This window comes from Orcinus orca, chromosome 18 (genome assembly GCF_937001465.1).
Source record: "Orcinus orca chromosome 18, mOrcOrc1.1, whole genome shotgun sequence".
In the NCBI taxonomy this organism is placed as follows: Eukaryota; Metazoa; Chordata; class Mammalia; order Artiodactyla; family Delphinidae; genus Orcinus; species Orcinus orca.
In genome coordinates, this window is record NC_064576.1 from 70,029,723 (window position 1) to 70,056,242 (window position 26,520).

General features: G+C 37.7%; 1 protein-coding gene across 4 annotated transcripts in view; it reads right to left on the bottom strand.

Moving 5' to 3' along the window:
* Positions 1 to 26,520, bottom strand: part of FRY (FRY microtubule binding protein) — a 329,930-nt gene that overhangs the window by 84,223 nt on the left and 219,187 nt on the right. For all 4 annotated transcript variants that reach the window (XM_033416130.2, XM_049701100.1, XM_049701101.1 and 1 more), the window contains exons 20-31: positions 24,244 to 24,330; positions 21,763 to 22,022; positions 21,170 to 21,359; positions 20,434 to 20,558; positions 18,192 to 18,249; positions 16,775 to 16,866; positions 16,315 to 16,487; positions 14,845 to 15,005; positions 13,143 to 13,253; positions 9,308 to 9,462; positions 1,835 to 1,934; positions 1,349 to 1,520 (exon numbers count right to left, since the gene is read on the bottom strand). In XM_033416130.2, the coding sequence (XP_033272021.1) occupies positions 1,349 to 1,520; positions 1,835 to 1,934; positions 9,308 to 9,462; positions 13,143 to 13,253; positions 14,845 to 15,005; positions 16,315 to 16,487; positions 16,775 to 16,866; positions 18,192 to 18,249; positions 20,434 to 20,558; positions 21,170 to 21,359; positions 21,763 to 22,022; positions 24,244 to 24,330 (1,684 nt within the window). The remainder of the gene's footprint in view (positions 1 to 1,348; positions 1,521 to 1,834; positions 1,935 to 9,307; positions 9,463 to 13,142; positions 13,254 to 14,844; positions 15,006 to 16,314; positions 16,488 to 16,774; positions 16,867 to 18,191; positions 18,250 to 20,433; positions 20,559 to 21,169; positions 21,360 to 21,762; positions 22,023 to 24,243; positions 24,331 to 26,520) is intronic.

The following is a 26,520-nucleotide window of genomic DNA, read 5'->3' on the forward strand; positions in this document are numbered from 1 at the left end:
TCCTCCTTGGACTACTGTCATCATTTCTCAACTGGTCTCTTCTCTCTAGATTGGCTGTTCTCTAATCCATTCACCACACTGCAGTCAGTCTTTCTAAAATGCACTCTGATCTCGTCCCCTCTCTTCTTGCTTGAAACTGATGAGTGGCTTTCAAAATCCAAGCAGCTCGCTTGGATGCCCTTCCTGTTCACAGGCTTCTGAGGGGTTTCAAGGAGCACGTATGTGGTCACTGGCCTACAAACTCCTTAGGGTACAATACAAGGCCTTCCAAGATTGACTTCTGCCTCTCTGCCTGTCTGTGACCATCTCAAACGTTCCCCCTTCCCTGCATGTTGTATTAGCCAAACTGACGACTACATAATCTCTCAAAGGCATCATTGTATTTTATGCCTCTAAGCCAATGCGTATGATATTTCCTTGGCCTGTAATGCCGTCTGCTTGCCAACTGCAATGTCAACTATTCATCTGCTTTGCAAATGTCTACTCTTCTTTCAAGTTGCAGCTCAGACATCAGCTTCTCTGGGAAGTCTTTTCTGATACTCCTGGCCCAGTAACTGAGTACTCCCTGATCTTCCATCTCATACAGAGAATGTGCTTTTTAAAAATTGTATCATAATCATAGGATTGCACAGATTTATTACTAGACAATGAAACTTTGATGGGAGAGGCTGTTTAATTCACCTCCGTACTCCTAGGATCCAATCACAGTGCCTGGCGTACGGGTGGCACTCAGATCTTGGTTGAAGTGAATAAGAATAAATTTTAGTTTTCCAAGAAGAAAATTAATTTATCAAAAAGGTTTTCCTTGAGTCCTTCCACTGTTTCAGGCACAATGCAAGGATGTGACTAAGTCTGTTTCAGATAAATGGATTTTCCAGAACATGATTCACAAAGATTACTCGTAAAGGTGTGCCCCGATTCAAACTCTCAACAACGGATACATGTAGCATTCAAGCTACTGATACATGTAACATTCAAGCTACAACATACCACCATCACCACCACCAGAAAACAACTTACGGCAATTATCTGTATTAGAAGTTATTCCACCCATATTTAATTTCTCTGGGAAATTTTACATACACAGGGTATGTAAAGTATTATGATTCATCTAAGCATCTTCACATTTGCCCTATGTTTATTTATACTTACACTATTTTAGATAAATACACTGTTTTAAAGATATTCCAGAATTTACTTTTATACGTAACCGAACTTAGCCCAGAGTAATTTTGAGCTACAAATTTAGCATCAATAATTTTGATTCTAAATTACACTAGAATTTAAAAAGTAAGAACACTTAGAGCAGAAATGATCACACATGTCATGACTGACTATCCCATGGTACCTGAGAAGAGAGGGAGAGTGAGCTCGGGGTACATCCTGGCCAGTTCGCACGACAAGAGGGCTAGTGACACACTGTACAGGGGCGGCAACGGGCCGTGTGTTCCATAGAGAATACTTCCTGGTCTTTGTTCAGCTACTTTCTTCGAGTACACAAAAAGCTTTGCTTCAAGGATCTATAAAGAAGTAGTAGGAAAGTAATAAACAGTATGAAACGACATTGGCTTGCTATCTCAGGAGTATTTATATTGAATAAAGTTTTGTAATAAAAACTAATGAACGAATATTTTAATATTGTATTAAAGGTAAAGCATGGGCTGCTTCCTATGTTTACAGAAGATTATGTAATTGTTTTCTCACTCATCATATCCACCGGTGAGATGCAGAAATAAATAAATACGTATCAATAAATAGCAATCCAGTAGATCAACTACCATTTCTATTTTCTGTGCTCGAGGATGGAAATTTCAACGTAGTCAAGGATACGTGCCTGCATGAGCTGCATGGAGAGTTCATAAATCTCTCTGTTGGTGTCAGAAGCCTTGAATAGAACGAGGTTTAACAATGTCACTATGTCAAAGGGATAGTTCCTAAAAAAAAAAAAATAAACAGCATAGTTTAGGAGACAGCCTGGCTAGTAATCTTGATAAATCATTACCTCTCAAAATTCTACATGGTACACTGACCTCGGTCACACTTACTAAAGACATTCCCAAGCCGATGTGGCCATTCCCCCACCCCCCTCATTCTTTTGCTGTTTATTAGCAGGTGAAGGGAAATAGCTCTATTTTGGGTTAAAACTGAATATAGTCACACCAGGATAAATGAACACAAAAGTCTATCTACTGCAAATAGATTTCAATGAGAACCAAATACAAGAGGAAAAGAAGAAGACAATATGTCTAAATTTCTCAACAGCTCACTGACTTACTATTTTCATTCAATCTGTCTAAATTTATTAAACACCAAACATCTATCAGAAACGACTGCAAAGTACAGATGATACTAAGTTAGTAAGGCTGGTGCCCTCCCCTAAGGAAGGCTTACGGTTTAGTTAGGGAGACAAACTATACAGTCTAGTTATGATGAGCTGTGGTGGGATTATCCACAGCATGAAACAGAATCCCGACAAGGGACACCTACATCAGACTTGGAGTTAGAGGAGGCTTTTTGAAGGAGGAAACAAGTAAACTAAGCCCTGAAGCGCCAAGAGACATGGTAATTGTTAGCAAGGCCATGGAAGGGGGAGCATGGTGCAGAGAGAACACCATTTTGAAAGGTTATATATGAAAATACCTCTCCCCCGTTACACAGAATTTTAAACATAAATGTAATTGTACTACCTACATGTATTGTTTGGGGATTCGCTTTTTCACTGGACCGTGAGGCTCAGGCTTTCTAGTAGCTGGACTGTGTTCCATAGTATGGACGTACCACAAATAACCACTCTTGTAGCGGATGCTGCGGTGTGCCACCTAGATCCCCCTTCAGGACTGAGGCACTCAGTCTCCCACTACAGTGCTGCAGTCTGATACCTTTGGCTGAATAGCCCTCTGGGAATTGCCTAGGCCAACGTCATGCCTACTCCCCAGGAGCACCCCTGTGGGATTGGCTGAGGTTTCTTTCCTCTGCCCAGTCCTGTGTCCCTCACTTCCCCACAGATGTTGATCTCAAGGGCATTCCCTCATAAATTTCCAGGACTCCAATCTCTACTTCAGAGTCTTGCTTCCTGGGGAAGCCAAACTTTGACATGTGTTGACGGACATTTAAAGGTTACTTTCATTTTTTTCACTATGATAATACCACAAACACCACATGTGCAAGAATTTCTTTAGAACAGATTTCTAGAAGAGGTCATGCAGGGTCAAAGGGCACATTAAAATTCTGACAGATACTGCTATATTGCCCTCCAAAGTGGCTTTACCAATTAGCACTCCCAAATGATTGCTTTTCTAGAACTTTAATTTTAAGTGAGCAAAAATGCATGAGGTTGATGTGTTAGGTGAGAAACTGGGCAAAGCCCCCAAATAATGGTGGTGAGGATGATGATAAACAATGGATGACACTTATGTTATGATGTGCTTACTTTGTGCTAGTTATTGTACCAAGTCCTTCATCTAGATTTGTTATTTAATCTTCACAACAAGCTTGTGAGGCTTAAAGAAGTTAAGTACTTGCCAAAGGTTAGGGAGAAGTAGTGGAGTCTAGATTCCATCCTGGATTTGTATGACTCCAAAGAATTCAAACACTTATCCACAGTGCTATCAGCCTCTTGGACACCTCACAATAGATCATTTCATGGCCAGGCTAATTTGGAATTCTTACAAACTGCAGTATTTGGAAACAGACCTTTCTGACTGTGAAAATAGAAAGGTAACTTTCTTCTGAGCCCCATAGTAGCAGAGACATCTTACCTACATTGCTGTCTCTGACACTGGGATTTAATACATATGTTTTTAATATAAATAAACACTGGAAACTACTAAGGACCACTGGGGATTTAAAGGCAGTAGAAGGGTAGACGAAGCCTCCCTCTTATGCAGGGCTATGCACTTGACTGAGTAATTAGGGAATTCAATTAGCTGCTTAAGACTGAGCTATAGAGTTTAAGGGGAACAACATTGAAAGAAATAACACAGATACAGAAAATGAAAGAAACCCAGAGAAGGAAAAAATTAGAAAGCTCTCAAATGAGTACAAGAGCATAAATGAAACATCTGTACTTAGATGTTTAAAATAGGCTTAGAAACCAAATGTCACATTTTTCAGTATTTAATTATTCAATGTAGGCAGTGGAAGGGTAAAAGAAATAAAGACAGCTGTGCTCATACAGAACAAAAATAAAATGGTAGGGCTTCCCCGGTGGCGCAGTGGTTGGGAGTCTGCCTGCAGATGTGGGGGGTGCGGGTTCGTGCCCCGGTCCGGGAAGATCCCACATGCCGCGGAGCGGCTGGGCCCGTGGGCCATGGCTGCTGGGCCTGCGCGTCCGGAGCCTGTGCTCCGCGGCGGGAGAGGCCACAACAGTGAGAGGCCCACACACCGCAAAAAAAAAAAAAAAAAAAAAAAGGTAAAATAAATATGAAAGGTAAATATGGTTCAGAAAGTAAACAAGAAATCAAACTGTTTTTTCAATCGGAAAGAGAGGAGATTTTGAAGAATTTGAGAAATACCCACTAGCTCTGGCTTAGAACTAAATGACGAAGCTCAGAATAATTTTATTCTAAAGAGAAGCAGATTGTACCAGCTGATATGATTACATCATAGCTCTTTGCCTCCAATAGCTGTTGAATAATAATAGTGTTTACAGGGTGCTTGCCATGTGCTAGACCTTAGGTCGAGAGATTGGTTTTACTTAATTCTTACCCTAACCCTATTATCACTCCTATTTCACAAATGAGCAAGCATTTGTAGTAACTTGTTCAAGAGCACACAGCTTAATGAGAGGCAGAGCTAGAATTCAAACTCAAGACAGTATGTTTCCAGAGCCCAAATTCCCAAGCTCTGTGCTCTCCTGGAATTCTCCAGCTGAGTGACACAACCAGATGAGGCTCTACGTCACCAGTTAGGGAGTATGACTGAGATTCATGAATCAGAAGCTTCCCTTGTCTTCCTTGGCAATAGATGGATGCTATTCCCTTAAGAAATGTGGGGCATTTACTTTTAAGGAATCAAGTTTGCAGTGCCTGATTTAAACGAGCAAAGATTTATAGACAGTTAAGGCAAGGCAGACGTGCAAAGAACAATGACAACAAAAACCACCTCCAAAAATAAACCCAACAAAATTCTTTAAAAATTAAAACTTTGATCTTGCATGTAATTCTAAGGCATCTATTAACTATATTCTAGTCGTATGTTACAGAGTAAGAGTAAAAACAATGGCATTCTTAAGTATTTAATTAAATATGAAGAGAATTCTGTTGAGTTAAGCTAGTGATTGGAAGCGGTCTATACTTTTAATATAGAGCATATTATTTACCTTGATTTATAACCTTGGAAAGCCATTTAATCTCTTTCTCAATTTCCCTATCTCTTCCAAACTGATATAACTTGGAGTTGAGGGGAAAATTAATAAGAACACATACCGAACCCAAACAGTTATTTGAACTAATGCTGCCTGACAGGTGAGCTATTTTCTTTTGTGCTAAATTATAGTACTGAGCTGCATTTAATAGATTTTAATCAAATATGAAACATACCTTATGAAAAATGCTTCAAAACTAATATTATTAGTTCTACCATCACTTTCTACTTTTATACTCACTTCCCCTGGTCCTATTCACTTTCCACTCTGACTTCCAAATCTCTCAACGTCACCAGAGTCAGATCCTAGTTATAGTTACAGTTATAGTTTTGACTGGAGACCAGCAAGTTCACAACACACGCACGTGTACACACACACACACACAGAGTCATTTGGAGAAATAAACTAAAAAGAAAAATGCAGAGAACCATTTTTCCCATTATCACAGCTCTTGAATATAAGGATTGATATATTAACTACGTAAAAATTGCTTTAGTTCTAAAACTAAAGGTAGAAAATTTTAATCCACAAGAGCATTTTTAAAATGTGAAATCTTTTAGGTATTTTAAGGTCAGTTATAAGTGGTTCCTAAATAAATGAGTCTGCTTATAAACTGTCATATTCCTACAAAAATAAATACAGCGTATGATCATTCTCATTTGACAAGGAAGAGGTAATTCTTTTCTTTACAGGAAGAATTCTTCACTTTAGGGTATGTCTTGTTGCAGGAGTTACTGCACAGACACCTTGTTTGAGGAATTTAAAATATGATCCAGTTTATGTATGATATTTTAGGAACAGATTATTTCATAAATTATTTAGGTGTTTTTTAGAAGCAAACTTGCAAAAAACAAAGTCTAAAACACCAGAATCGCTTTTGAAAAAAGTACTGAAAACTGAAGTGCGAGGACCGTGCAAACAAATCTGGAGGCTTATCCACACGACACAGACTGAGAACTTACGGGAAAAGAGGGCAAATTTAAGCCACAGCTGAAACGTGAAATTCTGAACGTGCCCTGTGATGAGAAACGACCACCATTTACGGTCACATGTTGGCTACGGCCTTGGCAGGAGGTTGCAGCCATGGCATTGCCTGGCCCTCTGACCTTCCCTCTGAACAGATGAGTGTTGTGAAGTAAGCTGATAGGCGATACGTGTTTAAGAAATCAAAATATTTTAGGATGCTATCTTAAAAAATCTACTCTAAACATAGAGGGCTTTATAGCCTAATGTTTTTGTGACTGAGATATTATTGGAATTGAGACTATATTGCTAAAGTCATAAAACATTTATTTGTGCTCCCTAAAAAAAATACCTAGATTTATCCAGAGGAATGCAGTGTGATATTTTATGAGAGGGCCATGCAATGAAATAAATGTGACTGGGATAGTTCAAACCAAGTTCACTGGGAGAAGGGCAGTGAAGAGAGCGAACTTTTATTACTCTCATTTTTGTCAAATGAATCTATGGTCTAAGTCATAGATTCTAAATACATTTTTAAAAATCAAAGAACAGAAATTTATTTCTAGAATGCTGAAATACCTGAAAACAAAACAACACTCCAGAGAAAGAGACTCTTATAAAAAATGTTATTTTGGTAATATCCAATAGGATAAATAAATTACTTAGTATTGCTAACATCAAGAAGTAAACCAATGGAAAATCAGACAGTTTAGATTACGTTCATCTGATATGACTTTTATGGAAGTTAACATATATATATAATAAAAATTTAACTACTAAGATTATGGAAAACGAAAGCTTTAGACATGAAATGTCATCTACTATCTTTATAAAAGAAAGAAAAATATTAAAGAGAAACTTGCCTCTTTAAAAAGCATGTTCATTTTAGGTTGATTGAAAGTAGATGTCTTCTAAAATACTGTTCTTATTCATTTAGAACCATAACAGGTTGGCATTTACAACTAATTTACATTTATTCCCGTCACCCTGTAGCTCAAGATAGCTATTTAAAATGCAATATTTAATTAAAAGGGACAATCAACAGCCTATATCAGTCCTTTCAAAAATAAACTTGATGACATAAATCACAGCAAGGTCCTTTTTGACCCACCTCCTAGAGAAATGGAAATAAAAACAAAAATAAACAAATGGGACCTAATGAAACTTCAAAGCTTTTGCACAGCAAAGGAAACCATAAACAAGACCAAAAGACAACCCTCAGAATGGGAGAAAATATTTGCAAACGAAGCAACTGACAAAGGATTAATCTCCAGAATTTACAAGCAGCTCATGCAGCTCAGTATAAAAAAACAACCCAGTCCAAAAATGGGCAGAAGACCTAAATAGACATTTCTCCAAAGAAGACATACAGATTGCCAACAAACACATGAAAGGATGCTCAACATCACTAATCCTTAGAGAAATGCAAATCAAAACCACAATGAGGTATCACCTCACACCAGTCAGAATGGCCATCATCAAAAAATCTACAAACAATAAATGCTGGAGAGGGTGTGGAGAAAAGGGAACCCTCTTGCACTGTTGGTGGGAATGTAAATTGATACAGCCACTGTGGAGAACAGTATGAAGGTTCCTTAAAAATCTGAAAACAGAACTACCATACGACCCAGCAATCCCACTACTGGGCATATATCCAGAGAAAACCATAATTCAAAAAGAGTCATGTACCACAATGTTCATTGCAGCTCTACTTACAATAGCAGGACATGGAAGCAACCTAAGTGTCCATCGACAGATGAATGGATAAAGAAGATGTTGCACATATATACAATGGAATATTACTCGGCCATAAAAAGAAACGAAATTGAGTTATTTGTAGTGAGGTGGATGGACGTAGAGTCTATCATACAGAGTGAAGTAAGTCAAAAAGAGAAAAACAAATACCGTATGCTAACACATATATATGGCATCTAAAAAAAAAAAAAAAAAAAAAGGTTCTGAAGAACCTAGGGGCAAGACAGGAATAAAGACACAGATGTAGAGAATGGACTTGAGGACACGGGGAGTGGGAAGGGTAAGCTGGGACGAAGTGAGAGAGTGGCATGGACATATATACACTACCAAACGTAAAATAGATAGCTAGTGGGAAGCAGCCGCATAGCACAGGGAGATCAGCTCGGTGCTTTGTGACCACCTAGAGGGGTGGGATAGGGAGGGTGAGAGGGAGACACAAGAGAGAGGAGATATGGGGATATATGTTTATGTACAGCTGATTCACTTTGTTATAAAGCAGAAACTAACACACCATTGCACAGCAATTATACTCCAATGAAGATGTTAAAAAAATAAAATAAAATAAACTTGAGCTGCCTTCTCTGGATTTCTAACACATGATAAGCTCTTCCTTGGGAGTAGCTTTTGCAATATGGGGAGGCTTCATTAACCCTTTCGTCTTAGTTATGAAACAACTTCTTTCAATAAATCATAGAACTGAAATACTCCACTGAGTGACTAATTTACATAGCTAGGGCACTGGTTTTAAAAGTACAATCCATGGAATCCCAGGAGACACATTTTCCTTTCTTTTTTTCTTTTCTCAAGGTTTGGGCAAGAGAAATTTAACATTTTTAGGTTGCTTCCCGAGTTTAGTTTGGTCTCAAAATGGCTGAAGTGCTTACAGTTCATACCTTTCACAAACATTTCTAGAAATTCCTTTAAGGTATCTTTACCATTTTCAAATCCTGCTCTAATACTTCATTATAAATTTCCAGGCAATTAAAAAAAATTTCCGGTCTATAACTACAAACCATTCTCCCAGTAGAATGAAAAAACAACGTAGCTGTAAACTTAGAGGGAATAGGCTATCTGCTGGGGAAAGAGAGGTCATTTTGTATTTCCTTAGAATTTACTCTGTTCAAATATCTGCAAAAACAGTCAGCTCTCAATTATTCATACGATGAAGAGTAACCTTAACTGCACTTGCCGGTGCCCAGTACCTTCCACTTAAAGAATTCGTACCTGCTTCCACACACAGTTGCTATGGCTTTGAAGCAGCCGGATGCGAGTTGGTAGGAACCAGTGTAGCATCGGTCAATTGCCCAATTGAAAAGATTTATTTGGTCAGGATTTAGTTCCAATAGCAAGACAACAACTTCACAGCCAAGTTGATGAACCTGAACACATGGAGGAAAGCAACCATTCACGCTTAATGAAAGATTATTCAAGGGAAAGACACAAAATCAAGCTTAGCGAATATCAATTGTGTAAAAGGAAAGCGAACACTAAACATTTATCTTGATTAGTTTTTATTCCAGGAATTCCTCTTTAAGAGGATGCAATGTTGCAACTGAAAACCGAAATGTATAAACTAAATTTGACTCAGTGTAAGTCTGTCATATAGGCTCCACTCATTCTCGATTTTTAACTCTGAAAAGGTGATAAAGACTTCATTGGCAATGTTTCTTTTTTGTATTTAAAATATTTTTGAAAAATACATGTATTTGGTTTAAAAAATTTAAATATATGAAAGGAGAGCCTTCATGAATGCCAAGTCTTTTAAGGAAAAAGATCAGAGGGAATATGTTTATGAGGCTTAATTACTAAATATATGGTGTACAGCTTAGCTGGCAATCTTTTAAAAAGAAATACAATATCAATAAGCTCTTTTTGATCGGAGACTTTCATATGAAAAGATTATCATAGATAGAATTAATAGGATCATTAACTGATGATTCTTGAAGCTACTGTTAAATACTGGATGGTCCCATTTGTCCAGGACAAGCCTGGTGTCTGGAGGCTATATTCCCCTCAGAAAGTAACATTTTCCTGCCTCTTCCTGAAGTTGTCCATTCTCCTGCCAGTAGCAACAAGGTGGAGAAGGAAAGATTATGCCTTGTTTGTTCTTATATTATAGGGTATGGGCCCAGATGGGAGCTATATTCTTTTCCTTTCTTTTGCTTTTTTTTTAAACTAAAAATCTTTATTGTGTACCAAAATTACCATTTTTTAAAATTAATTTTTATTGGAGTATAGTTGGGGAGCTATATTCTAATTGGATGGTCAAATATCATCAACCTAGTTCCCCATGGGCTTAAGTACTTAGAAGCAGATAAAAGCTGGTGATACTATTGCAAAGGACTTAAAAATAACATCTCATTAAAAACTTAGTTCAACTTGAAAGAAAGTCAGCAAGTTTTTATTGTGCTTTAGAAACTTTATAAAATGTAGATAGTATAATTCACAAGTAAATGGTGAGTTATGTTAACTAAACACACTAGTGTGAATACCAGAAGAAACCAGATCACCAGCACCACTGAAGCCTGCTCTGTGTATTCTCTTCATCACTAGCCTCTCTTCCTCAAAAGTAACCACTATCTGGATTTCTACCACCACTGGTTAGTTTGAGCTGTTGTGAACTCTGTGTAAATAGAATTATAGAGTATATAATTTTGTGTCTTTCTTTCACTCAACTTATGTTTAAAAGTCATCAACATTTATTCGTTTTCATTGTTGTATAGTATTCTAATTTATGATTGCTCCACAATTTATTCATTCTACTACTGATGAACATCTGGGTTGTTTCCAGCTTTTGACTTCATAATACTGCTTTGAATATTTCTATACATGTCTTACATTGCACATACTGGATAACCTCTTTTGTAAATTGCTTAAGTCTCTTGCTCATTTTTCTATGAGTGTCTTTACCTTATTTATTTGTAGAGGTCCTTTATATATTCTAGATAAGAAGTCTGTTGGCTTTATGTTGCAAATATCTTTTTTTTACTCTACAGCTAGCCTGTTTACACTCATAATTGTGTCTTTTGGCGAACAGAAGTTATTAATTAGTCTCCCTTATGGTTAGTAATTTTTGCATCCTATTTAATAAATCTTTCCCTAACCCCAGGGATTAAAATAGCCTTCTGTTTTATTTTCTAGAAACTTCAGTTTTTCAGCTTTCACATTTAGATCTACAAACTATTTTTTTTTCAATTTTTATTTTATATTGGAGTATAGTTGATTAACAATGTTGTGTTAGTTTCAGGTGTACAGCAAGGTGATTCAGTTATACATATTCATGTATCTATTCTTTTTCAAATTCTTTTCCCATGTAGGTTATTACAGAGCATTGAGCAGAGTTCCCTGTGCTGTACCGTAGGTCCTTGTTGGTTATCTAGTTTAAATATAGCAGTATGTACATGTCAATCCCAAACTCCCAATCTATCCCTCCCACCTCCCATAACCATAAATTCGTTCTCTAAGTCTGTGAGTCTGTTTCTGTATAAACTATTTCTTCTTTTTCACTCATGATATCTTATTTTTTCTCTTCTAAAACACTGGCTAGGATCTTTAGTATAATGTTGATAGAAGTAATGAAAATGGGCTTCCTTGGTCATTCTAGTCTCAGAGAACACTTTCAATATTCACAATTTAGTGTGATGTTTACTACTGGGTTTTTTTTGTTTTTAAAGACACCCTTTATCAAACCAAGGAAGTTCTTTTTTATTCTTAGTTTCATTAGTTTCCCTTATGAATGAATGTAGAATTTTATTAATGCTTTTTCTGCATCTATTGAAATGATCAGATGATATTTCCTTCTTGCGACTTTAATATAATATACAAATGAATTGAACGACATTTGAATATTAAACCAATCTTGTAGTTCTTGAATAATCCCAACTTGATCATGATGAATCATCTTTTTAATATATCACTGAATTCAATTTTCTAATATTTTGTTTAAAGTTTCTGTATCTATGTTCATGAATGAATTTGCCTTTTAACTGTCTTTCTTGTTAAATTCTTGTCAGGTTTTAGTATGCGGGTCTCATAAAACATGTCGAGATATGTTTCCTCTTCATCTGTTTTCTCTTTGAGGATTTGCATTAAATCAATGCAATCTGTTCCTTAAATGTTGAATTAATCCATAAAGCCATCTGGTCCTAAAGTTTTCTTTGTGGGAAGACCTTCAATTATAGATTAATTTTCTTTTTTACTTGTATGACTTCTGATTTTCTTTTCTTCTTGTGCTGTGTTTTTCTAGGAATTTGTCTATTTTATCTAAATTTTGAAGTTTATTGGCACAAAGATGTTCATATGTTCTACTTATTTTTAATATCTGTAGCATCTGTAGTGATGTCCCCTTACATTTCTGAGGTTGGTGACATACACACCTTATCTCTCTTAATCAGACTTGCCATGGATATACTAATTTTATTAGTCTTTTAACAAATTCAACTTTTGGTTTAAATGATCATTTCCAGTAATTTTTTCTCTTTAATTAGTTTCTGCTCTTATCTCTATTATTTCTTCAATGTACTTTGAGTTTGATATGCTATTCTTTTTCTAACTTCTTGAAATGGATGCATAGGTCATCAGCCTTTTTTCTTTCCAATATATGCATTTAAGGCCATATTCTAAGCAAGGTTTTATTTAAAACCCACAAGTTTAGTGTGTAGTGGTTTCATTATTCTTCAGTTAAAAATATTTTTCACTTTGTATTTTTATTTATTCTTTGACTCATTGGTTATCTGGAAGAGCATTTCTTAATTATCTTCTTTATTACTGATTATTGGTTTAATGCCATTGTGATCAAAGAACAGAGCCTGTATCTTTCAATCATCTGAACTTTGTGGAGACTTGCCTTATAGCCTAGTCTATAGTCAATCTTGGTAAATGTTACTGTGTTTTTTATCCTGATGCATCATAGTGTAATGTGAACAACACATAAGCCTACAGTTCTGTGGCTGATGTGTGAAGAGACTGTGCTGTGAACGATGCTTAGACAGGTCAGTAACCCAACTGAGGCAGGATAACCAAGACATTTAAAAACAATGTATTTTTGGCTAGTACTTACTCGTAAATCTTGACAAGCCAGAATGTTGTCAAGCCACTTATACAGGTAGCCATCTGGGGAAAGGCCCACATTGTCAAACACTGGGCCACAGCACAACACTGCTGACATTGCCTGATGACAGAACAGAACACAACCTGGGATGACTGAATGGTACACAACTGACTTTAAAACACATACTACTAGATTTATAAATGATGAGGGTCTTTTTTTTAAAAAAATGTATTTATTTATTTATTTATTTTTATTTTTGGCTGCGTTGGGTCGTTGCTGCTGCGCGCAGGGCCTCTTTAGCCGTGGCAAGCGGGGGCCACCCTTCACTGCGGTGCACTGGCCTCACACTGCAGTGGCCTCTCCTGCTAAGGAACATGAGCTCCAGGCACGTGGGCCTCAGCAGTTGTGGCACGTGGGCTCGGTAGTTGTGGCTTGCAGGCTCTAGAGCACAGGCTCAGCAGCTGTGGCACAGGGGCTCAGCTGCTCCGCAGCATGTGGGATCTTCCCGGACCAGGGCTTGAACCCCTGTCCCCTGCATTGGCAGAAGGACTCTCAACCACTGCGCCACCAGGGAAGTCCCGATGAGGGTCTTTTAAAGCAGTTATTTCCACAAGATTTTAAAGTATTCCTTAGTAGATTCAATAAAAAATACCAGATTCCCAATTTTGTCTCTTTTTATAAGAGTTAAAACCCATAAATTGAACTTTGTAGACATGTAATTTTATAAATCTTTATAATGAAAGGCTGAGATATTCAAAACAAAATGACCATTTCACAGAACTTAAAATAAACTTACCAACAGCGACTTCAAGTGAATGAATTCTGCTTATGATAAATGTAGCTTTTCAAATTTTGTTTTGATGACAAATATTTAACTAATATACTGAACCAACAAACTTGACAAATACTTGACTGATACACTATGAAACCATAAATTACTAGATTACATCTTCCTTTAAACCATGAAACTAAAGCAAACTATGTAGAAATAAATAATTGTGATTCTTAATCAAAGATAAAGAAAATGAAGAATATGAACTTTAGTTCCTTTGAGGTGGGGAGAAAGCAAGAGAAGGGAAGATCTTGATTCACTTTGTAATCCGTAGGTCCAAATGATTATCAGGGCCATGGCTTATATTAGCTCCATAGAGTCAAAAGTCAACGTGACAGTTAGCAACTCCTGGTGTATATGACTGAGACAATATACAGTTAGTTTTCTAAAGGAAATTAAGCTGTAAGGAATAATGGTTCTGAAAATGTTGAACAGTCCTAGTAGTGTAGAAACTTATTTCTGGGAGTCTTTAGGATAGGAGGAGACTAAAAAGGGAATATATATATTTTAAGCTGGAAATTAACTGGCAAGGCAGTTACTTAAAGGGTAAATGAGCAAAAACTATGGTTTTCATATAGTAGAAACCTTAGATAAAAGTGGGATCTTGGAAAAGTTTGGCATTTTGAAATTGTGAACACGATCGGAATATTTACATGTTTATACATAGCTATCTATTTTGTTTATGTATGGATATTTTAGAATTTATAGAGTAAGCTTATGTATTTATATACGTGTATATATTTGGTTTTTTTTGCATGTGTGCTTATATTTTATCATGTCATATTATATTATTTATTTTAATCGTATTTAAGGCATGGTTGTTTAAGGAAAGAGACCATCAATCTGACAAAAGTCATTCATGAGGCAAAGGTGACCTACCTTCAATGCACAATACTGGTATCTTGTAATCTGATGATTTCTATCACTGTAACGATCCAGAGGAGTGAACATAATGCTGAAGGGTCCTGCCCACTGGCTGAATAAGATGAAAAGATGGTGTCTCAGGCTTTGCTGGGGGAAGAGAAATCTTCGGTGGTGAACTAGAGAGAAAACAGAGCTAAGAGTCTACTAGACGGAAAAATACAGTGAATACAGTTTACGTTGCGATTAGGCATGATCCTTAAGTTTTGGGGAAAGGAGCAATTTCGTTTTCTAACTCAAGTTTTCTTTACATCATGAAATATGTATTTAAAAAGTCAAGCTTAATTTTCGTTCCTCTCCTCATGTTTCAGTCAACAGCACCTTGTCTCAGAGCAGAAAGCAGAGATAGAAGATGGACTCACAGACCCTGTTTTCTAAGCATTATCTAGAGAAACTGCAACACCTTCCACTCGGCTGCTGGTTACACATAAAACGTTCTCTTGACTGCTGCTGCGTCTTTAGGAAGAACTGTGAAACACAACGGATAGACTGTCTACCTCAAACAAACATTCTTTAACTGAAGAAGGCAAATCTTTTTTTTTTTTTTTTTTTTTTTTTTTTTCAATACGCGGGCCTCTCACTGCTGTGGCCTCTCCCGTTGCGGAGCACAGGCTCCGGACGCGCAGGCTCAGCGGCCATGGCTCACGGGCCCAGCCGCTCCGCGGCACGTGGGATCTTCCCGGACCGAGGCACGAACCCGTGTCCCCTGCGTCGGCAGGCGGACTCTCAACCACTGCGCCACCAGGGAAGCCCAAGAAGGCAAATCTTAATTTAGGGTCATCAAAAATGAGGAGGATTGGTAAGAATGTTTTACAACATCATAATGTTAAATCATAATGAAAAAGTAGAAACAGATGAGCTGCAGCTTTTTGTAATTATGTCAAAACATGTTAATTCCAGCAATTAATTTTTATACCAAACTGACCAGCTATTTTTATTCTCTATGCTTCTATTATATGAAAATGTTTCAGACCCATTTGTTCTATGAAAAAAATCCCAATAATATAATTTCTTAAGCTATATAGAATTCTATATATAATGTGTTGACTGGATAGAGTTGAGAGCAGGAATATTGCTGAGATTATATGTTCACAGATTAGCACCGTGAGAATGAAAAAATAGAGCCTTTGTGAACTTTCCCTCTGGATTACTTCCTTTCTATGGAAATCATACAGGTTCATTTTCAGGTGGGAACCAAAACAAAGAACAGAAATAATGACGAGCACAAAGCCAAAGTTAATTTCTATTGTTGCCCTTCCAACTCTGTGCTGCATGCCCACGATCTGTTCCAAGGATTTCCAAACAAATAAACGATCCCATCCCAGACCTGCAAACAGGTCAGCAGGTTTAAAGAGGAAAGCACAGTAACGAGGAACACAAATGATATTTCAAGCACAAAAGGTAATTTGCAGTGATGCATCACTGTACCTGGAACGCGCTGAATCAAGTTGGCAACCATGGCACTAAAATGTGCCCGGATATCTTTAAGAATTTCCACTTCTTTATCATTTTCAGCTTCTAGGAGCATGCGGGTCAGGTCCACGTATTCTAAGAACAAAGCTCCAAGGGCTAAAGTATCCCGTTCTAAGGCTCCGTTGGTGCTGGAATAAAAGGAAATTAAACTTGTAGATGATTAGTCTTGATGTCAAAGCAGTGCATCATGCTTCATGGAAAATAAGATTCACTGTTAGAACTCGCACACTCAATTTGTCCTTGACGTATATGGAGTGTAAACAGAATATGAAAAAAAACAAGGTTTTTTGGACTTTTCTAAGTAAAAGTTAAAGGTAATATATTAAAAAAAAAAAAAAAAGACAGAACGAAAAAAAGAGAGGCAAAGACATCAGTTTGGTGAGGAGAGACCAATTCAGTAGAATTTCCACCCTACCTGTCACTTATTACGCCAGCATCAGCCAGAAGTTCAAAAATTCGAAGTAGCTGTAGCCTTAACAAGTCTCGCCGTTCTCGGCGTTTTTTGTTCTGTGCAGAAAGAGGTAATACCACTTATAAACATGGGCACGATAAAGGAAGATGTCATCTAGTCATTTTCAATTTTCTAAACACAAAGGACAAAAAGTATTTTTCTTTCTTCCTAATCCTTAGAGAAAATGCTTGCTATCACAGGTTATGAGAGAAACAGATCACAAGTGGGCCAATAAATATCTGTAAGTTGGAAATGTTGAGAGTCAAGAAGTCTCATTTCCTAGAGGCCTCCAGCAGCTGCTGAAAAACTAAAGCATCAGGAAGAAGTGGCAAAGGACAGTGGACGCTAACAGTCCCACCAGTTCTGGTCACAGAGGTAACACTGTTCTTACTTAAATTGCCAAACTTCTGCTACTTCTTGTATCTTATCTACTACATGGGAAGCCTCTTTTTTAGTCTTATTCTATTTTATTTAATTTTTTATCCTGCTACATTCTAAGTTTATCCTTTTCAGAGTTCACTTCAGGGAAGATAATGTTGAGGAAAGTGCTTTATATACCAGATGAAACAAATAATGTTCTTGGCTATTCAACCCCTTATAAAAAAAAGCAAACTAACTACAACCCCAAATTCAATCTTAACTCAAACCTCTTACAAAAGAATATAATATCTTAACATACATATGACTATTTAGGTTGCTCTTCTTTCGTAAGTTTAGGACTTAAAATCTTTTAAAATCAGAAACAGATTATACTAAATAGTCAAATATCAAAAATTAATGAAAATAACAAAAGTTAAAATAGTAAGATTCATTGTTAAAAGCATGTTGGTGAATAGTTGAAAGGTACATTTCTACCTCAACATGTCTTTTCTGTCTGAGAAATACACACATTTTATCCAATTTGATATAAATAAAACACTCAAAAATGAAAAAAAACACAACATGTTGGTATGTTTGTATTCTTTAGGGGAAACTATTGGGTATGGTTTAAATTCACACTACTGTCCAAATAAACCAAGGCATTAATTATTATTTTTAATAGATCTTTATTGGAGTATAATTGCTTCACAACACTGTTAGTTTCTGTTGTACAACAAAGTGAATCAGCCACATGCATACACATGTCCCCATATCCCCTCCCTCTTGAGCCTCCTCCCACCCTCCCTATCCCACCCCTCTAGGTCATCGCAAAGCACCGAGCTGATCTCCCTGTGCTATGCGGCCGCTTCCCACTAGCTAGCTATTTTACATTCGGTAGTGTATATATGTCGATGCTACTCTCACTTCGCCCCAGCTTCGCCCTCCCACCCCATGTCCTCAAATCCATTTTCTACGTCTTTATTCCTGCCAAGGCATTAATTATATAAATTCAAAATCTTACCTCTGGTCTTCGTTCCAGAGCCTCTTTCATTAATGGATGAAGTTCTTCCACCAATTCTCTATGAATGAAAAAGGTGAGCATTTAGACTTCATCATTGTTGACACCAAATTTGTCACAAAATATAGCCATTCAATCCCAAATCATCTGCTTTTTAAACTTCGCTTCTGACATCAAAATCTCCTCTGGCCTTTCCATTTCTGTATCATGTGGTGAAATGGAAACTGCCGTTGGCTTTTACTTTGTATTATCTTAACTCCAGTGCTACGTATATAATCTGCGCTCAATACATATTTGTTGACTTGATTTTGATTTAATGTTCTGGAGAGTCTATGGCAAAAATCCCTACCTGAGCAACTAAAACCAACAATATTTTGGAAGTGCTTACTAAATTGAAAGCACTTTGCCACAGGCTGAGGCACTGAAGAGAAATAAAATTGATTGCCTAAACAGAAGAAATTTTCAGTCTAATTAGGGCAAAAGAAACAGGTGTAATAACTATGGCACTACCTTTGGGATCTGTGCTCAGAGGACTGTTGATTTTAAAATAAAGTCTTTTTGGAATTTCAGAGATAAATTCCTTTATTTGAGCTACATGATAAATGCAAATTATGGCAACTACTTTAATGGTGAGGTTCTCATCAAAACCTTTTCTCTTGTGTAGTAAAACTAAAAAATTTTTATCAGGTTAATACGCCTGATATTACATGTATATACTTCATCTGTCCCCATTTTCTCCAATTCTCAGCTTTATAGCTGGTAATCTAACCAGCTGTCATCTTTAGGAACTGACTTCTGAATTGCTTTGTCAAAACAGACAAAATTAGGAGATCTAGCCTGTGGCTAGGTATTTCGTCTATAGTCTGCTCCATGTCTGAAAATCTTGTATTTTCTGGTAGAATATTTTGTGCTATTAGACATCACCCTCCAGGGAAATCCAAGGACACGAAGGCAAAAACTCTATGGCATTCTGTACTGAAGAACAGAAATCCTGTATTCCATTCCAGACTTCTCCAACACAGATGCTAGAATTTCTTCAAAAAATGGAAATAACGCTAATGGTCTCCTTCATCTAATAGCAATCATTTATCAAATATTTACGTGCATTTTTACATTTAATCCTCTTGATACATCTATAAGATAGATTCTATAATTATACCATTTTTTTAAATTACAGAGATACACTTTATTTTTATTATGACAATTTTACAGGTGACGGAACCGAGTCCCAGGGACAGTGTTTTCCACACCCATGTGGCCAGTAAGTTGCGTAATCTTACTTGCTCCTAGGAGTACTCAGACGGTAAGATATGCAAAAGAGCCTTAGGTTCTTTGGGAAAGACATTAGGTAATTCCAGGAATTATTTTTATTATCTTCTTGTAGTATTTCTGTATGATGCTTTGTCTTAATTAATTAATCAGTGAAAACACTGGTTAACTGGCACTCAAGTAGTCAGAACTCACAATTGCTTTTTTTAAGGATAAAATTTGACTCTATACTGTAACAGATCTTTTTTAGTTGCTTCTAAAATGTCTCGCTAATCTTTATTTTTCAGATAGGGTTTCTCACAGATGCTTGGAGCTTTCCCTTTTCTGTGTATAGGAAAAACTAAGATTTTCTTTGTCTTTATAGGTTTTCGTTGCTAGATAAAATCATCAGAGGCAGCCTGAAATAAAATTTTATGATGACTCTTGGAAAAGGCTTTGACACTGCCTCAGATGGAATGGTTATTTGATTAAAGGTGTGAAATGAGTAAGGAATCCAGAAAGTGAGACATAATCGTTCTCTTAAGGCAGATACAGCATCTTATAGAAAGACCAGCAAGCGTGACACATAACAGACACCCCTGAAAGTGTTCTGTCGATGTTTAACCTTTGAGAGTCTGTTGTATAAGTGGCTGATGAGCAGACACTCATTATTTTGACGTTATAGCCTCTGAACAGTCTGGTTAACTGGGGATTGACACGGAATTATCTTCATTTATGGTTCTCTAAAACAAAGCTTGCAAGTGAGAGAAAATCCGAGATGTAAAATCAAAGTTGCAACGTCTAAAAGTGAAATTCGAGGCAGTTGCAGGGAATGCTTGTCACGCGCATGTCAACCAACGAGGACACAAAGGGAATTGTGCAAAGCCTGCAGACCTCCAGACACATGCCAAACACGAACTCAAACTTGAGTTAGAAGCAGGAACTACGAGAGCAGCAGTATACAGGAGTTTAGAACAACTCATTAAGACTACCGTACCTGAAAACAAGGGAATTTGTCCTTCCAAATCCTAAAACTAAGGACTCTGTGATCTCAATGCCCTCTAGTCTCATCAAAGGCACCAACTGCTTTAACAGAACTCCCACCGATGGGGTGCCTATGGCCTGAAACAAGTTGTTAAAAGTGAAAAAGAGGTAACATGATAACTGATGCTTCTTTTAATCAAACGATGATTCCATTATAACAGTTTTAAAGTACTGAACCACATCCCAAGGCACTGCCATCATTTCAGGGAAAAAAAAAAAAAAACACATAAATTCTAAAACAGCACAATGAATGCATTTTTTACCTGGGACACAAATTCTAAAGAACATTCGTATTATAAGGGTCTTCTTTTTTTAAATACTTAAATCCACAAAACCATCTTTAACAAGATAAGTTAATCAAGACACGGTTTAAAGGTGAACACTCGTGAGGAGTGAGAGAAACGTGGTCTGTAGGACATGAACCAAACCTCAGGGCGCTAATAAACATAAGTCACTCTACGACCTTAGGCAAGTTTCTTAACTTCCCTTTATTTTCAGTTCCCCACTTGTCAGGGAGGAATAATAAATTATTCACACAAACGCTCAATGGAATTTAGAAATGTGTAGGATGAAAATCTGATCCCATATATTCCAGATGGCAGGCACAGTGCAATTCACACTGTGAAATCTAGACACACAAGCTAAAAAAAAACCTTACAGAATAATTCTTCTGAAGCATGTCATGTCACCTTGTTATCGTAGCTCACGGTACCATCAGGTGTAGTCGCCATTATTTCTGGAGTGGAAGCTCGTAAGTGTCCCGGGCTCATAATACTGGGTTTTGCGACTCCAAAACAAAGAATAAGGTAATTTCTCCACAATGTAACATAGCTGTCTCCGCTGCCGGCAGTGCTGGTTTTCTTGGCATTAATTGGGCTGCTAGAAATACGAAGTCAAAAACAAGAGTGAAACTAAGTTCCGGATTTTAGGTATCACTTATTAAATAAAGATCCTGGGAAGCGCTCCAACTGAGTTGAACGATTGTCTGTCAAGGACTGTCTGTCTGGACAGGGAATGTCTCTATTGGATGGAAAGCTGAATAGAACTTTTCACCGGTAAGGGGCTGAGATTCTATACTCAGACAATCATAATGATTATTAAGGGAGGAAAAAAAATTAGCTCTAGACAAGAACTTTTAACCTGCATTTACTCAATGTGAAGACTTCTGTAGTAAGATGGTCAGAAACTAGAGAATTATATCCCGATCTCATATATAAAACAAAAATGTAAGAGGGCAAATGGTGAAACAAACAAAACAGAGGGAAGCGTAGGGGTCCCTTACTTCGGGTCCACCAGAGGCATCACGGACTGCAGCCGCGTGAAGGCGTAGGGCCAAGCATAGCTGAGGGCAGTGGGGCAGTGCTTGGGCAAGTTCTCCTGCCGGAGAAAGCTGAAGAGGCAGAGGACCCAGGGGTCTTTGACAGACTGAGCGAAAATCCAGACGTGGGAAGGGCTCTTCACATCGTAATGGCTGTTGACCAGGACGGCGTTCCACTCCACCAGCCACTGTAGGTCCACGCTGTGGGTCAGGGGTAAGGTCGCCTGCAGATGCAAGAAGCAGGCGATGAATCGGTGCTGAACGGCAAGCTCCACGTCCTCGACCTGCCTCAGCCCAATGTCCCTTCCTCCACGACGCTTTTCCCATCCACCTCTGCAATGGGTCCAGCTCGGAAACTGAAGCACCCTTCCCACACCTCCCACGCCGGACCTGGGTTTGTAGTCACGGCTATTCCTATGGGAGACCGCAGGCAGCGGAAGTGCCGAGTTTAAGGGCAGGGGTCAATGTCGCACAGCCCCACACACTAGTACCCAGGAGCTGCCCACTAAATACTTGTCGAACAAATATACAACATGAGCTAGTTTGAACTTGACCATGGATTTGCCAGCTTAAAATTCTGAAAGGCTATTAATCTCTGAGATTCCTAAGTGTGTTATTATCCCTGTATTTAGTGTTTTTTCTTAAAGCCATGATCTTGTTTACCTTTACTTGGACCGAAATACATTCTCTCCCTGGCTTAGGGAGATGGCTAAGTGCAATCTCTTTTATGAAGGGTATTTTACTAATGATTTTTGAGGTAAGATACCTACTTATTCTTGTCCTATGATATCAAGCCAAAATAATACATTCTAAAACCTTTGGAAAGATATCTATATCCATATTTAATCTATATTATATAGAGACATATATTTATATAGTGATACCACATAATGTCTTATATTTCATTCTCTTTTAAGTCCAGAGTATCAAAGCTGAGGGAAGACCAAGTTTCAAATAATCTAGCTGTCGTACGTGGAAAATCGCTGTTACGTTTGTCAGGCATTTAAAGTGACCCATTTTATCCGCTGGGTCTCTGAGTTCCCATGCGCCAGAGTGCTGCACCTGGGGCCTCCACGGTTAATGGGCTGAAGAGGCGCAGCTTCAGCTGCAGAGCCAGAGACTTAAGGCTCCAACACTGGCTCTGCCCAAAGCCCCTGACATAGGAACATTTCTGAACACCCCAGAGTCTCTGTCTGCTTAATTTATGACTTGGAAATTATAATGCTGATCGCACTTAATCTTTAAGTGGATGACATGAGATAAGGGATGTCAAAACCTGGCACAAAGCAGGCGCTACTTCCCCCCACGCCTCTTCTCCCCCTTCAGTGCATCTTCCTACGTGCAGTACTGCTGATCTGGTTACCCAGGCTCAAGATTCAGACTCTGATAAACACAGAACAAAATCACAGGAACAGAACATAATCTGCAGGGAAACAAGATATGTATATAAAACAATTACGCCTGACTCTTCCATTCAGTGTCAAAACAATCTGAATTTCTAAAAGAAGAGGTAGAGGTATTCACTATCACTGTGAAGGTCTGCACTGCTTGGCTAATAGTTTTAGTAATTATCATTAATATTCCAACCATAAGCAAGAACAGGGTTGCTAAAAATAGGGATCTGTGTTCACTCTCGGTTAGAAAAGGTCATTAAAAAGCTCACACGTGCCTTTAGGTTTTATATTTATTTATAGCTCTTTGTCAAATATGTTTATATTCATTTATAGTTATTTGATCAGAATATACAAGGCGCGTCGGCAATGTGGATTCTGCAGATGTGCCCTGCCTCTCTTCAGCTACTTAGCTAAAATCAATCCAAGTCCCATAACTGTGCTTTACTAATTAAAAAAAAAAAAAAAAAATCAGGTAATTAAAATCGGTTTCAATGTTCCTTCTACTTCATCAGAAATTGAAAGCTGCCAATATGCTCTTTAAAACAAAGAATGTATTTGTGTAGCAGATAAACCTCTAAGAGATTCAGAGTCCAGAGAGGGTCAAGTCCAGGCCCTGAGACTCTGTGTGACTACAGCCCTGCCCCTTAATGTTTTTGAGTTTCAATACCTATGAGGGTCAAAATAGATACTAAATGTGAAAGCACCTTGTAAACTGTAAAACAACACATAAATATAGGTTATATAGCATTCAGTGTAATAAATAAAGCAAATTAATTTTCTGAAAGAATCCTGAGCAATTCTTGAAATTGCAATTTGCAAAACTTTATGTATCTTCCTCAGACTCAAATTTTGATTTAAATTTATCTGAAGGTCTCCTGAGCTAGTATTTGAAAAGCTAGTCTTGTTTCCCTAAGGACTTTTGTTTTGGTTTATTAACCTGACACAAAATCCCAGAATTCTTCCATATCATTTTTCTTCGTGTCTCTTTTCCAGCCAGGCCCAGAGCTTATACTTAAGAACGATCAACCATCGGGATCAAACGTGTACTTACTGAATCCGAAGCTGCTACGTGAATAAAACTTTCGAGAATGGAAGAACTTAGCTGGTCCATGACATCAATCATAGGCCTGTCATCGTCCTGTACATAAAGGAGACGATTACTCTCCATGGGAAAACGAATCCGTCCACCCTCTCCACCGCCTTTGTCCAGCATGTGAGGCATAACAGCTTGCAAGGTAGTGATAAGGGTTTTCTCACAGAAAAGTGAGTGCCACGGTGGTGAAAGGTAGTGGGTAAAACTCCCTATGATTCTGAGTTTAGTCTGACAAGTTTCAGCGGAAGATAATTAGAGCTCCAATTTGACACTGTACTGAAAAGACACGTACCTGAATTTCAAAAACTCATGCACATACAGTTATTTAGACTGGAATCTAAATCTCAGCATCACACATTATTCACTAAAGTGTTCACGTTGTCATTAATTTTAGAAAATGGAAAAGCCATGGAAATGCTACTTACTCAAGTCACTGATCTGCTAAAATAACTGGTAAATTGTTGACTGTGATTGCATTTCAGTCCCAAAGAAACTGCACAGGAGACTGACCACACACTCTCTGTAGTATCTATGTTGTGCACAGCTATTTGGTAAAAGAAGCAAATTGGAAAAAAGCACAGGAGAGAGTATCTTACAGGAAATTCTCCTACATGATAGTGCGTATATACATGAACATGTGTGTTTGCCATCCTTTATCATAGAAAGGCTCAGAAATACGAAATTATTTACTTAGCAGCCTTATAGGAAAGCTTCGGAATGTCCTTATTCATGTACGAATGAGAATGGTTTCAAAAAGGTTGTGGCTGAAAAAAAACCAAACAACAAAAAACCAAGCTTGTAGATACAGAGACCGGATTGGTTGGTTCCCAGAGGCGGGGGGGAGGGGTGGCAAAATGGGTAAAGGAATCAAAAAGTATAAACTTCCAGGTATAAAATAAATACGTCATGCAGATGTAATGCACAGCATGGCGACTACAGTGAACAAGACTATCGCATATTTGAAAGCTGCTAAGAGAGTAGATCTTAAAAGCTCTCATCACAAGAAAAAAAAATCCTGTAGCTATGAATGGTGATGGACATTAACTACTTACTGTGGTGAACATTTCACAATATGTACAACTATGGAATCATTATATTGTACACTTGAAACTAATAATGTTGTATGTCAATTATACCTCAATAAAAAAAATTACACACACAAAAAAGCTGTGGCCGGTCAAAGAAAGCACCGTACGAGAAATATTCTAACACAGTCGGCTGGAATAGCAGTTAAGAACCTGGGCTGAAGAGGCATGTATATCTGGTTTTCAATTCTAGCTCTACCACACCTTAGTTGTTGATTTTGGGTAAGGCATTTAAGCCCCTAAACCTCAGTCTCAGAATCTGCACTATGGGAAAAATAACAGTACCAATTCTTAAGTTATTGTGAGGGTTCAGTGAGATAATATGTATAAAGCACAGCTCACTGCCTGACATATACATGGTAATTATTATTATCGTTATTTCATAATTAAGAGACTTAATGGAGGTTTATCAAAATGCAGCATGTCCTAGAGATCCATTTACCAGATCCCAGAGATGTCCTAAAATACATCAGAAAGCTTGCTGCAGAAATGTGAACAGAAACGATTGGGATACATTCGAAAATATTTTGTGAAGACACTGATCGTTTTAAGGATCATGAAACCAAGATTAGTGACTTAAAACAAGAAAACAGAAAGTAGTATTTTTCTAAAGAAGTATGTCACATAAAAAGCTGGTCCTTCTTTCATCAACTTGTGGAGAGAGTTTGGCCACCTGTGCCGACAGGCAATGAAACTTAACATCTAAACAAGGGTGTACAGCCCTTGACCGAGTGCAGGAGAATAACTGGAGTCAGTCATGGTTATTAGACAGCTTACTTCTCCCATCTCAAGTGGACATATTTTCTTGTGATGCCATTTTTCTACCACTATTGAGATTAAACAATTTTCAGTAAGCCAGACTGTTTGGTACCTTGCTCTTTTTAAATGGGATGCATGGTTTTCTCAAGTTCATTCTCTAATATAAATGGAATATCTTCTTAATTCTATGTACGTTGAACATTATGAAAGAAAGTGATCTATAAATGAAGCCTAAGATTCACTTCTTCACAAAGCACCACCTCTTAGAGAATCAGGAATAGTCTATTCTCGTGCCCTCAGAATATATGACTTAGCTCTTGTAGGTCAAGAGTACGATTTCATAATTAAAAACCCACCCTGGGCTTCCCTGGTTGCGCAGTGGTTGGGGGTC